General features: G+C 61.9%; 1 protein-coding gene across 7 annotated transcripts; it reads right to left on the bottom strand.

Annotated features, from left to right (window-relative positions):
• Positions 1-154: 154 nt before the first annotated feature.
• On the bottom strand, positions 155-12,851 carry LOC310882786 (mitochondrial tRNA methylthiotransferase CDK5RAP1-like). 7 transcript variants are annotated; one of them, XR_014573140.1, is made up of 8 exons: positions 12,341-12,656; positions 11,558-11,661; positions 11,079-11,113; positions 10,232-10,332; positions 9,835-10,045; positions 9,508-9,648; positions 9,212-9,360; positions 7,317-9,130 (listed from the first exon to the last, which is right to left on the bottom strand). XR_014573140.1 is itself a non-coding variant. In XM_083802014.1 (6 exons), the coding sequence occupies exons 1-6, from the start codon at positions 12,573-12,575 to the stop codon at positions 9,357-9,359; spliced, it is 690 nt and encodes a 229-aa protein (XP_083658140.1). In that variant the 5' UTR covers positions 12,576-12,656; the 3' UTR covers positions 7,317-9,356. The 7 variants fall into 7 exon arrangements, 4 of the variants coding, with proteins under 4 accessions (XP_083658139.1, XP_083658141.1, XP_083658138.1 ...); XR_014573141.1 differs by having other exon boundaries at positions 7,317-9,125; XR_014573139.1 differs by having other exon boundaries at positions 7,317-9,360.
• Between the last annotated feature and the right edge of the window lie 73 nt (positions 12,852-12,924).

Raw genomic sequence — 12,924 nt, 5'->3', positions numbered from 1 at the left:
CTTTATATCCACACCAAAAGGGGAACTGCGGATGAAGCAGGATACAGATCCGCTTCTGCAGCCTACACGGGGCATCCCCTCAGCCTGGTGCTTCCTGCTTGGCCGCTGCCCCGCTCCCAAAGCAGCAGGGAAGGCCGGCAAGGACCAGGAGGTAACGGCCCCAGCCCCGTGCCAGGGGCACGCAGCCCCTCCCCACAGCAGCAGCCACCCGGGGCACAGACGAGCCGCTGGCTTCGGCTCCCTGCTGCTGGCCTCAGCTCCCTGCTGCTGGCTGAGTTTATGGGGCAGTTGTTTGCTTTTTGCCCTGCCCGGTTGCTTTGCCCTCTACCCAGCAAAGGCTGCCCCTGTCCTGCCCCGTGGGGCCCCTACTCTGCCCTAATAACTGCCACCAGCACGACCCAGACCCATCCAAGGCACTGGTTGTAGCATTACCAGTGGAACAGCCTTGGGGCACAACAAGGGCTAAAGTTACGTCTTTTTGCCTCCTGCAAGAAAATCCCAAGTCACCTCACACCCAGGGGCTGGCCAAGAGGCCCTCACCTCAGCTTGGGTGGCCACAACGGGGCCGAGGGGGGACGGAATCGAGGACTGAGGGGTGCCCGCGCACCTCCCGACCCCAGCCCCAGAGCTCTGCCCAGCAGCAGCCATGCCCAGGAGATGTCTCTTGTACCACGGATGAGCGCCAGATGCAAAATTTCTGGGGTCCCAGGTGCCACAGCTCTTGGGCTCACGACGGGTGCACGAGGGGGTGCAGCGAGGCGGGGAGGCAGCAGTCTGTGGGGCAGGGCTGGGCAGGGCAGAGCCCCCCTGCTGCCTTGGGCTTTCTGCAGAGCCCAGCAGCCCTGCTGCTCCCTGGCCACCACTACGAGAGCTGGTGGAAGAAAAAGTGATTTAGAAGTGATTAGCTTTTATTTTCCTTTCTGGAAGCAGCAAGGGAAGTCCTCAGCAGCTGATGCGGGCAGATCCCTCCCTGTAACCAGGGAAGTCCTAGTTCACAGAATCATAGAATCACAGAATATCCCGAGTTGGAAGGGACCCATAATGATCATGAAGTTCAACTCCTGGCACCACACAAGTCTACCCAAAATTTTAGACCATATGACTAATTGCACAGTCCAATCGCTTCTTAAATTCAGACAGGCTTGGTGCAGTGACTCCTTCCCTGGGGAGCCTGTTCCAGTGTGCGACCACCCTCTTGGTGAAGAACCTCTTCCTGATGTCCAGCCTAAACCTCCCCTGCCTCAGCTTAACACTGTTCCCGTGGGTCCTATCTCTGGTGTTTATGGAGAATAGGTCCCCTGCCCCGCCACTCCCTCTCGCGAGGAAGTTGTAGGCCGCGATGAGGTCTCCCCTCAGCCTCCTCTTCTCCAGGCTGAACAGGCCCAGTGACCTCAGCCGCTCCTCTTATGTCTTCCCCTCTAGGCCCTTCACCATCTTCATCACCCTCCTCTGGACACTCTCCAACAGTTTAATGTCCTTTTTGTACTGTGGTGCCCAGAACGGCACACAGTACTCGAGGTGAGGCCGCACCGGCGCAGAGCAGAGCGGGACAATCACCTCCCTCGACCGACTATCAAGGCCATGCTTGATGCACCCCAGGATACGGTTGGCCCTCCTGGCTGCCAGGGCACACTGCTGGCTCACATTTAACTTGCTGTCAACCACAACCCCCAGATCCCTCTCTGCGGGGCTGCTCTCCAGCGTCTCGTCGCCCAGTCTGTACGTATAGCCAGGGTTGCCCCGTCCCAGGTGCAGGACCCAGCACTTGCTTTTGTTAAACTTCATGTGGCTGGTGATCGCCCAGCACTCCTATCTGTCCAGAGGCAACATCCCTGCATTTAGCATTTGTGAAATCCAGCTATTGCTCAAGCACAGCGGCCTGGCATGCCTGTGCCACGGAGCCTGGAGAGCAGCACCCCAGGCAGGGCCGCAGAGCCTGGGATGGCTTTGCTGGAGGCTCCGGCACAGGGAGGCTCGGTGCTGGCGAGACCGGGGACCTCAGATCCTTCTGTCTTTCTTCCCCGTAGTTGCAGGCTGCCTCGCCCGCGCGCGACAAGCGCACACCAAACTTGCAGACGAGGCTTTGGGGAGCAGGACCGCAGTCTCCATGTCCCCGAGCCGCCGGTTTGCTGAGCGTGATGGGTCGGCCCTGCCCCTTTGGGTCCGGCTGCTGGGGCTGTGCTGTGAGGCAGCAGCAGGAGCCCACGCGGGACCCAGCGGCCCGGCAGGCCGGGTGGTGACAGCGCCTGCCAGCACAGGGCACACGGCCCGGGGGAGAGCCGCGTCCCGCGGGATGCTCCGTGGGCTGCCTGGAGCCATCAGCACCGGCCCCAACACATCCCTGGTGCCCAGGAGCCCCAGGGCAGAGCTCGTTGTACACAGAAAGAGGAAGCCCAGAGCAGAGGAGAAGGTTCAAGAGCCAAAGCCCCGTTTCAGCTTTCTGCTGAGTCTTGCTCGCAGTGAAGGAGGAACTCCCCGGAGGCGCACGTTTGTGGCACGGCATCTCTACGGGGCAGTTTCAAAATGATATTTAAGACACTCAGGGTGAGCATTAAGGAACCAGAACCTCTTCCGTGAGGAGAAATGAAATTTCATGGGGGGCAGCATGCTGAGGAAGCACAAACACAACGTTTTCCTTCTGGCTTTGAGCAAATTTTAAAGTTGAACTGAAAAAACACAGCATGAACCCTGACCAAACAATCCCGTGTTTGTCAAGGAACAGTTGGAACCACTTCTAACACCCAACACCGAGGGCTAGTCCCGGCAGCGCTTCCTGCTGGGGGTGACAGCAGTGAATTAACTGCAAAGCCCGGCCCGGCCCGGCCGCTCGGCGGGCTGCTGTGCTCCCCAGGGCTGCCAGAGCTGGGCCTGGCCACCCCACAGGGGCACAGGGCTTGCTGGGCAGTGCACAGCATCGCCTGGCAGAGCTGGGAGGTTCCTCTCCGCCGGCAGCCCTGGGACACGGCTCAGGACCTGTGTGCTTCCGTCCCCCTGCCATCCTTCCCCCCCACCATGTTGTCCTCTGGCCCCACATGCTCCTTGCCACGTGCAGGCAGTTCCCGGTCCTGCTCGCAGCTCTTTCCACATCTCCTACATGATGCAATGGCCAAACCCATCCTGCAATTGTGTCCTTGGGCTCTCAGAGGGGACCTGGGCTTTGGCTGCGGCCCTGCTCCATCCCCAGCACTGCTGGCGTGGCCGCGGTGGGTGCACGGCCTGTGCCCCACCGCTGCTGGCAGAGGCAGCACGTGCGGCCAGGCCACCACACCTCAGGCAGCGAGCAGGACACCCAGGCACGAGACTTTGGCGAGGAAACCCATCCACATCCGTTGTGTGCGGTGCCACAAACACCACGGGACTTCCCCGTGGCGATGGCTCTCTGCCAGCACCGGGTCACCAGCTGATGCCAGCCCGGACGGCCACATCAAAGACGAGCAGGCTGGTGCCAGAGGTATCTCTGATTCCGGCTTATCTGGCTTTTATTTGTGGCCACAAAGCCCAGCTGTGGTCTGGCAAATGCTCTAATGGGGAAACCGTGGGGAAACCCCAGGGGCACTCAGCAAAAAAGTGAGAGCAACCCAGCCAGTTTCAGAGGGAACCTGGAACAAGGGAAGTCCACAGCCAGGAATAAAACCCTCCCTCTATCCGCAACTCCCCTTTGCCACCAACAGGGCCAGAGGGCTCTGCCCAGGGCCAGGGGCCACCACGGACATCCCTGGAGCTGCAGGGATGTCACCCACACCTCTGCGAAAGGCCGCCAGCATCGGGGCGCCGGGGGCTGTGGCTCCAGCCCCTGTGCCGAATCACCGCCACTGCCCACCCTCACCTGCTGCTGGGAGCCCCCCACAGCCTTCAATCCAGCAGCACCTCAAAATACAGTCAGGCAGCGTGGGGGCTCCCCCGACGCTGTTTTCCCAGCTGCAGGATCGGCGTGACCCAGCTCCGGCTGCTCCTGGGAGGCAGGGAAGGCTCTCGGCCAGCGCAGGGTCACCAGCTGACGCCAGCCCTGACGCCAGCATCAAAGACAAGTGACCGGACACGCTCGGGGACGCAAGAGCTAAAACCAGGGGGGCGCAGCGAGAAGCGTCAATTTGCAGATGAGGACCCCGGGTGCAGGGGTTTGGCCGCAAGCAATGGGGCTCCCAGCGGGAGCTTGGCCCCCGGGACCTTCCCCAACACCGGGCTCACCACCCGCGCTCTGCCTCTGCCCCAGCGTCCTGGTGCTGTCCCAGGGCCCCCCAGAGCAGCTCCACAGCCAGGGCGTCCCCCACCCGCGGGGGGCTGCCAGCACCCCAACACGCTGCTCCCCCCCAGGGCACGCCGCCTCCCGGCACGAGTCTGGGAGCCTCGGGGAGACAAAAGGGGACGCGGAGAGCAGAGGGGGTGATTTTGCAGAAAAGTAAAAATAAAAATGCAGGAATGATGACCTCAGGCAGGGCCGGGGCTGGGGGGGGGGGCTCTGAATGGTGGCTCTGTGCCGCCGGAGGGGCAGGGCGAGAGGCCACATGCAGCCTGCCCCAGCAGCTGCTCGGGCAAAACAGGAGGTGGAGAAAGGGAGCCAAAGAGGAGGGTGAGCTCATGGGGCCAGGGGTCCCGGGAGGCCCCCAGAAGCTCTGCCCTTTGCTGGGCAGGCCTGGCCCCTGCCCCCCTGCCCCCCCACCTGGCTGTCCCAGGGCAGCAGGAGGGTGCAGGGAGCCGCTCTGGGGGGTGCGGGGCCAGACCCTGCCATGCTGGGGGCAGTCACAGGGCGAGCACCCCAGGAAAGAGGAACCCACGGCCAGGCAGGGAGCTGCTGGCCTCGGGGACACTGCAGGGCCCAGGGTGGGGGTCCCACCAGGGTCGGGGTCCCACCAGGCTTCACATCAGGCCATCCTCTCTGCTCGCCCCAACTGCTGGTGCGGGACCCCTCAGCCACCCCCCGCCCGCCTGCAGCAGCTCTCCGAAGGCGCAGAAGCCAAAGCGAGTTCCTGGGCTCGCTTCAGAGGTAACCAGGCAATCCCAGGAGGCCAGAGCATGATCTCATGCTCCCTCCTACCCCACGCTCAGGGAATCCATAAAAAGGCTGAAGCAGACTATGTGAACTAACGCAATTAAAGGAGCAATTGGCGGCTGGTGGGGAAGGGAGGAGCTGGCCCAGTGGGCCCCAGTTGGCGTGAGGGTTCCTGGGCAGACGGCTGGGGCCGGGGGCCAGCTGTGTGCCAGCGTCGACGAAGCTGCGGCGGTGCCTGGGGGTCTGGAGCCGAGCAGGGGGCTGCAGGGGGCTGCAGCGGGCGCCCCGGCCCCGCTCCCCACGGCCGAGCCGCTGCCCGCACACAGCTGCTGGCGCCTGAGCCCCGCAGCGCTCGTGCTCTGCGCTGGCGACAAAAGGGCTCTCGCTTGCTCCCACGGAAATGGGAGGCAAACGCAGAAAGCCCTCCCTCGCGCCGTTCCTCCCTCCAAGCTCCCCAGCTGTACCTCCTCCCGCCTCGGCTTGTTTTCACAGCGTGTCCTTCGGCTGCTCGCTGATCCCCGGAGAAATCTTTGTTACCGACGCTGCCCCGGCAGCCCACGGCCCACGCTGCAGCCGGCCCAGCCATCCCCGCTCTCGTCCCCAGCCCAGCCCTGAGTCTTTGCCCGCAAACACGAGGGCGGGCACCCTGGCTGCCTGATCACCCGCTCTGCCCCCAGAGAGGTACTTTCCATGGCTGAATCATCCCAGAGAGCTGTCAAAGGCACTTTGCTTCTGCTCTACCTTTGGGCCAACCCCGAAGTAAAAACTCGGAGTTCTGCGAAGTGCTCTCTTTGGCAGACACCGGCCCGTATTAATTTAAAAAGGGGAAATCCACCACAACCGGCGTACGCCTGCACGTATGAACACTCGCACACACGCGCTGTACGCACGCACGTGCACACGCCAGACTTTTGCAGGTCCCTGGTGCTGGGAAGGACGGCGATGGGCAGCGGGACGCAGCCGGGCACGGGGCTGGCCGGGGGCTTTGCAGCCCCGCTGCCCCCCGAGCTGGGCACGGAGCAGCCCCGGGCAGCGCAGTCCCGCAGTGGGGGCTCGGGGGGGGGGAGCGGAGCGGGTGGGAGCGTGGCCCCCGTGGGCACCTTCGCTCGTCGGGGCTGGCACCGCGACAGCTCCGCACCGGGACTGTGGGCGTCCCATGGCCACGGCACGGCCACCCAACGGCCACCCCAGGGCCACCCCAGGACCACCCAAAGGCCACCCCAGGGCCACCCCACTCGGCGCCCCGTGGCCGGGCAGCGCTGGCAGCCGGAGCCACCGAGCGCCGCGTCCCACGGGCAGCCCCCGCTGCGCCCCCCTTCCTTTCCCTTCCCTCCCCTCTCCTCCGCTCCCCTCCCTCTCCTCCCCTCCGCCCTCCCCTCCCCTCCCCCGCCAGCGGGGCTCGCTCTTTTTCTTCTTCTTTTCTTTCGTTCTGTTTTTTTTTTCCCACATTGACGCGGCCGCTGGGAGGGAGCCTGCCCGGCCGGCGGCCCGGGCGCGCCGATGGGGCCGGGGGTGGCGGCAGCCCCGCAGCGCCCGCGGGGCACCGGGACCTCGTCGCGGGGCACCGGGACCTCGTCGAGGAGCCACCAGCCGGGGAGAAGCCGCAGCGGAGCGGCGGAGCGCGGCGGGCCAGCCGCGGGCAATAAGGCAGCGCTCGGGCCCCGAGGAAGGAAGAGGGAAGGGACAGTTGTTGCCGCGGTCTCCCCCGGGCCCTCTGCCACTTCCCATTAAGCATGGTAATGCCTTCTGCTTTCCTATCCTTTACGCTGCCGCTGCCCCGAGCACCTGCTGCCCGCGCCCCGCGCGCCCGAGCACGAGGCTGGCACCGAGCGCGGAGGCGTCGGGTGGCAGCGGGCTCGGGGCGAGGCGTGCGCGGGGCCCGAGGGCTTCAACGTCCCTGCAAAGCTTGGGGTGCACCAAGCGGGTGCCGCTGCCCGAGCCGTGCCGGCCTCGCGGGCACAGGGACGTGCGGCGCATCCCCCCCGGGCCGGCCGGCCGTCCGTCGCCGCAGCCGCACGCGCCGTTGCCTCGGGCTCCCGGGCGATGCTGCGTTGAGCGCCGGCCTCCGGCTCCTCCGTGCCGGGGCTGTGGGTGAGCGTTTGCGTCCTGCCCTGCCAAGCTCGCTGATGGGGAGCTGCGGAAGAGGGAGAGGAGCTGTTGTTCACTGCCGGCCCGAGCGTTCAAAGCTCGCTCCCTCCTGAGCTGGGGAGAGGAGAGGGAGCGGAGTCACCCTGTGGCGTTGGGTGTGAGTTAAACAACTTCCCTGCACCAAAACACCAAAGCCCGGCTCGCCGTGTTGGTATAAACCACTTCTGGAAAATATGGGTATTTGGGGAGAAATATCAATCTCTATTTAACAGCACTTTGGCTTATTAAAATGGAAATAGCTTTGCAAATGTAAATCTCCTTATGCTCCCTCACGCCTTTTGTTTCATTCCTGCACTCCCTTGCAGCTGGTGGAGGGAAGTGGGCTAATTGGTTCCTTTTTGATTTCTAATCACTCCCTGGCCAGGCTCGCCTCAGCCTCTCGCACGAACACAAAGCTGCTGCGCCGTGTTTACCCCAAAAACCTCTCGCGGTGATGAAGTGCTTTGTGACACTTAACAAAAACATTTCTAGGCGTTCGAGGCCAAAATATTCCTCAGCGCAACCCGGGCTGTGTCTGGTGCCTCCATCAGTCAATACTTTTCTCCTGGCTTTGGCCGACACCGTCCCTGCTGCTTTAGGAAGTTCTGTGCGTTTTTATTCCATTGGCAGGAAAGTGGCTCTGTTTATTCAGTGGATCCGTCCCGTAGCAATCCACCTTGCGGCTGGGTTTTGATGAGGGCGATGAGATTGCCCCCCCTGGCAGCGGGGCTGTCCCCGCTCTGACGCCCCACTTTCCCCTGGCTGCGGGTCCACCAGTGCCCCCCAGTCTCCACGGGCTCGGCAGCTTCCCCGCAGCGAGTGGCAGCCAGGCAGGACGGGGAGGGCAGCGTGGGGTCTCGGGGGACGGCATTGGGGTGTCAGCGGGTTTGGGACAGGGCTGCTGGCAGCGTGCACGCCCTCGCCCCTCCGGACCGCAGCCTGCACCCCCCACCCCTCAGAGACCCCCCTGCGGCTGCGGGGGGAACGGCCGGGCTGGGGGCTGCCCGTGGCATGGAGCAGCCCCGTGGCTCAGCGGGACCAGGCTTCTCTTTCTGATTTCTTTTGCTTTTTCATCAGTGCCAAATGAGCTTGGCCAGGGAGAGTTTGGTTTGGTTTCAGAAGAGCTGGTTTTGGGACGTGCCAGGGCTGTGCAGGGCTGGCCCATCCCCGGCCCCGCTCTGCGCCGCCACGCCGGGACGGGAAGGAGCCGAGCTCGGGGTGTTGGGGCAGGAGGCCCCCTGGCCGAGGTCCCCCAGGAAGGGATGTCGTGCAGGCAGACCAAGCGTGAGAAAAGCGGCGTTGAATGGCACGTGTGAGGGGAAATCCACAGGGAGCGCACGTGCAGACCAGGCAGTGAGCAGGGCCTCGCTTTCCTCCCTCTCTGCCCAGGCCCCGCAGCTCCTCCTTCCAGGCCCGACGGCGGCAGATTTCTGGGTACAGACACAGAAAATGTCAAGAAGAATTAACCAAAGTGTGACTGCAAAGTGCTTTAGCTAAAGCACATTAAAGCTAATTAAGCTGCATTAACCAAGGCCACGTTCTCTCTGGGCGGGCTCCCAGACCCGCCGTCGGCTGCCCGAAGCACGTTCCCACCTCCAGCTCGTACCTGGCCCCCCTGAGCACGCCTTGCTCTGTGCACTGCAGGGCCAAGGGTGAGCTGCAGCTGGCCAGGGAGGGGATCTGCCCTGCTGCCAGCCACCGGGAAAGATGCTGGTTCTGGGGGCACCAGGATCCCTTCACCCTTACACCTGGAGCCCAGCCCCGGGTCAGGGGCTCAGCTTCGCCATGGGCTGTGCCGAAGTTCTTACTTCCCCCTTCCAAACATTTTGCAGTTGAGGAATTTATTATTTGGAAAGAATTCATCACAATCTTCTCAACAATCTTGTTCTTCAAGTTGTTCATCCCTTCGGCAGTTCTCCTGCGATTCTCCAGCAGTTACTAGAGTTGTGTTTTCTAGGTTCTCCCAGTTTTTGCAGCTCCTAAATTCAGCGGAGCTATGAGGAATGATCTGCCCTGCAGACATAAATATCTCATAAATATGCCTAATATGTATAGATAAAATACAACACATCACTGTTTCTGCCCCATCTCCACCTGTCCAAACTTTGTTGTTTCTTCCTGGGGAAAACGTGCTACTTTTGAGTTATCCCTGCTGCCACCGGACAGTGTCACGCTGTAGAGCAGGCAAGGGTGGTACGACAAAGCGGAACTCCCTTCAAGGTCTGAGAACTGGCAGAGGTCACCTGAAAGAAACAGCACAACATTCCTCAGGAACAAAAAGGCCAAGGAGGATCCACTCTAATTTTAGGCTCTCTGGGCAGCAGCTCTTGTAGGAAACAGCACTGCGCAGAAAAAAGAGCCTAAGGAAACAAGAATTACAGGCAGGTCACCTTCACCAAAACATAGTCTCCTGGCTGGGCTCTGACCAGAGCCTTGCAGCCTGTGGCATCCTTTATCTCGGCATCAGGGAAGATCACTTTGATGTTGCCATCGTTCCTCCCACACAGCTCCGAGGCAGAGCGCTTGCTGGGCTGGAGGGAAGACAGGGAACATTACCTGCATGGCAATAGCTCTGATTCACTGTTGAGTTTTATTGTATCAGAAATAAATTGAGCATTGCCTGTTTTGGGTAGCTGCTGTCACTGGCACGTCTGTTCTGGACAGCAGTATTTCCAAACAAAACCCACAGAAACGTGCACAGGAAATAAGGTACTTACACAAATGCTGTCGTGCCACCTGCGCTAGTCTGGACAGGCAGAACATCTGCGTAAGTCTCATCCAGCGACAGCAGGACGTTAGCAGCTTGCTGCCCAGACTCAGCCACGGCCAGCAGCCGAGGAAGGTCACGATACGCGTCGGGGCCTGCCACGATATCGACTAGCTTCTCCCTGTGCAGAATCTCCTCCTTAAGCCTCTCAGCCATGCATCCTGCCACCAAAGGAGAAGGGTCCTTGTGAGGACGTGCCCACCCTCGGTCAGCCTGCCGCACCCCTTCGCTACCTGCTTTCACCCCGCGGAAAAGGCCTGATGCCACCAGAGGGGAGAGGAAACGCAGCGTGATGGGATGTGGCACAACAGCGCGTGCTCCCCACCGCCGCACAGCCCACCACGTACCTAGAATCCCGATGCGGAGAGGCGGCCGATCCTGGTGCCGCCGGGCTTTCAGTGCCTTGAGGTGCCGCAGGCGATTCCAGATAGCCTGCTCAGCCTTCTCCCTGGGAAGCAGGAAAGCAGGGGTTAGTCCCATTGCTGCGCTTCGACAGTCCTCCAGCTCAAAGCAGCTCAAAGCAGCTCAAGTGCTTTCAGGGGAGAATTGAACTGAAGACAGGGAACCAAGAATCATCCCCCTGATGGATCTGATGGTACGTGGAAGCGCTTTCTGTGCTGTGTAGATTATGTCTTGACTTATCTGCTGCTATTTTGCTTGCTTAGGAACCTCAACGCTTCAGAAACAACTCCCACACTAAGCTCTTGCAGAGAAAAAGTCTGCCTTAGCCAGCAAATATCAGCTACCTTGCGAGAGACAGTGCACGTTCAACATCTGCATGCAGGAAAAAAACAAGCAAAGTTCCCTATACATTTTATCCCAAATATACCCTAAATCGGTTTCCCAATTTTTTGCAGTACAGGCCTTGTACTAAAGAGAAAGGCACTTCAACCAAACACAAGAGTCAAAAAGTAAAAAAACAAAAATCATCCAAGCACAAACGTTTGTGAGTCTCTCACTGCCCATGAGATAGAGACACAGCGTACACTACCAAGGAGCTTTTTCTCACTCCACAGTAATTAATTGCACAATTAGCGTTATGTATCATAACATCAACTAGCTCTGGCCTAAGCTAAATGGGCAGTTTCACATCCGCCTGCTGTTTTCATTACACAATGTATTTATCTCCTCAGTTTTCAAATTGCAATTCCTTTAAAACCATCCAAAAAACAGCAGTGACAAAAGTTTCCTTACCTCACAGAACAGGTAACAAGCAGAATCACATCTGCCTAGATTGAGGATGACAGAGAAGGAAGGAGAAATTGTAAAAACCGCACACACAACCTGAACAAGTAGACTATAAAACTCACTTCACTTAGCAAAAAGGATCTGTCTAAAAACACTCTGCGTTTCAACGACCAAAGTTGCAAGAAAACTTAGCAGAAAACAAGCAGAGCCTTCCACAAAACAGCACAAGTAAACTCAGGTGAGGATAAGTCAGGAGCATCCCACTGCGTCCAGTCCCCCCCCAGCTGAGAGGGAACCCAGCAGTTTAAAGGAAAACAGAACAAAACAAAAACCCTGCAGCTTTCTAGCAGGCTTGTTCAGTAGTTTCCTTCACCGCACACATCCCACCACCCTGTGGGACGGCACTCAAGATAAAACCTGGGACTCGGTGGCGGTGTGAAGCTCTCCCAGGCCTGCTTTACAGAAGAGCTGCCGAGGCTCCTCACCTCATCCACGTCCTTTGTCCTCGTGTAGCCGTTCTTTTGCAGGATAGCCCAAGCGATCTCAGTGTCGTTGACGTTCATCTGGCAGCCATAGGTCTCCAGGTACACTGCAACAAAGACAGAGATGGGGGTGACGCAGATGTCTGCCCTGAATCAATCTCCCGTTTACAAGCTCCTTCTGTGATCTCCTCCACGGGAAGGAAGCTGCAGTCCCGCAACAGGCGAGCCGCAGAAAAGGCGCTTTCCCTTCCAGGCTATACAGAAAAGGCGCTTTCCCTTCCAGCCTATACAGAAAAGGCAAGCCAAAATTAAAGCAGGCTCTGCTAGCGGCACTGGGAAACCCGAGTGCCTCCGAGCACGTCGTTCCAGCACCAGAGGCCTGGACGGTGGCTTGCGGAGAGGCCGAAGCTACTGCGCTGCTCAGCCCCAGCACTGGGCGCAACGAACGCCCCTCTCCTCCGGGCACTGCGGCCTGGGAGCTCTGCCCCAGCTGCTGCTGGCACCCGCAGCGTCCCGGGAGGCACGGCGCAGGCCGCTGCCCTGCGCATCTCCGTGGAGCGGGGACGCAGCAGCGAGCGTGCGGCCGCCGAGCTGGCCTCCTCCTCGCGCCGGGGCCGCTCTCAGGGCCCGCAGCCCCGCAGCTCTTCCGCCGAGAGCCCCACCGGAGCTTCGGGCTGGCCTCGGCCTGGCTGCCAGGGCCGCAAGGGCCCGGGGCCGGCGGTGCTGGCAGGGCAGGGCAGGGCAGAGCAGGGCAGGCAGGGCAGGGCAGGGCCCGGCGGCACCGACCTGTGCCGGGCCCGGCGGCAGCGCCCCGCTCCGGCTCGGGCCGCGGCTCCCCGGCGGGCGGCGGCACGGCGGCGGCTCTCAGGAAGTGCCGCAGGTCCGGCCCCGCGGGCAGCGCGGCCCCGCGCCCCCCCGGCCGCTCGCCGGGCCCGCGGCTCGCTCCGCGGGCGGCCCCGGGGCTGGCGGCGACCGAGCGGAGGCGCCCGGCCGCCCGCAGCACGCGGCCCCAGCCCGGCATGGCCGAGCCCGGCGGGGAGCCGGGGCCGGACGGGGACCGGGGCCGGGGACCGGGGACCGGGACCGGGACCGGGACCGGGACCGGGACCGGGACCGGGACGGGGCGGAGGCGGAGGCGGCGGGGGCCGGGCCGGGCCGAGCCGAGCGGCCCCGGTGCGCGCCGCCAGCAGCGGCCCCGCCGCGTCCCCGCCCCGCGGCCCCGCGTTCCGCGCCGGCACCGTTCCGGCGGGGCTGGCCCGGCCCCTGCGGTTCCCCCCCGGGACAGGAGCAATGAAGGGAGGAGCGGGCTTGTCCGCGCTGTGCTGTCAGGCGAGGGGCACGAGGGTGTCCTGAAAGGCCCTCCCGGCCAC

The sequence above is a fragment of the Anser anser genome (assembly GCF_964211835.1).
Source record: "Anser anser genome assembly, chromosome: 16".
NCBI lineage: Eukaryota > Metazoa > Chordata > Aves > Anseriformes > Anatidae > Anser > Anser anser.
Note: the sequence above shows the minus strand (reverse complement) of the source record. Positions and strands in the feature narration are given on the sequence as shown.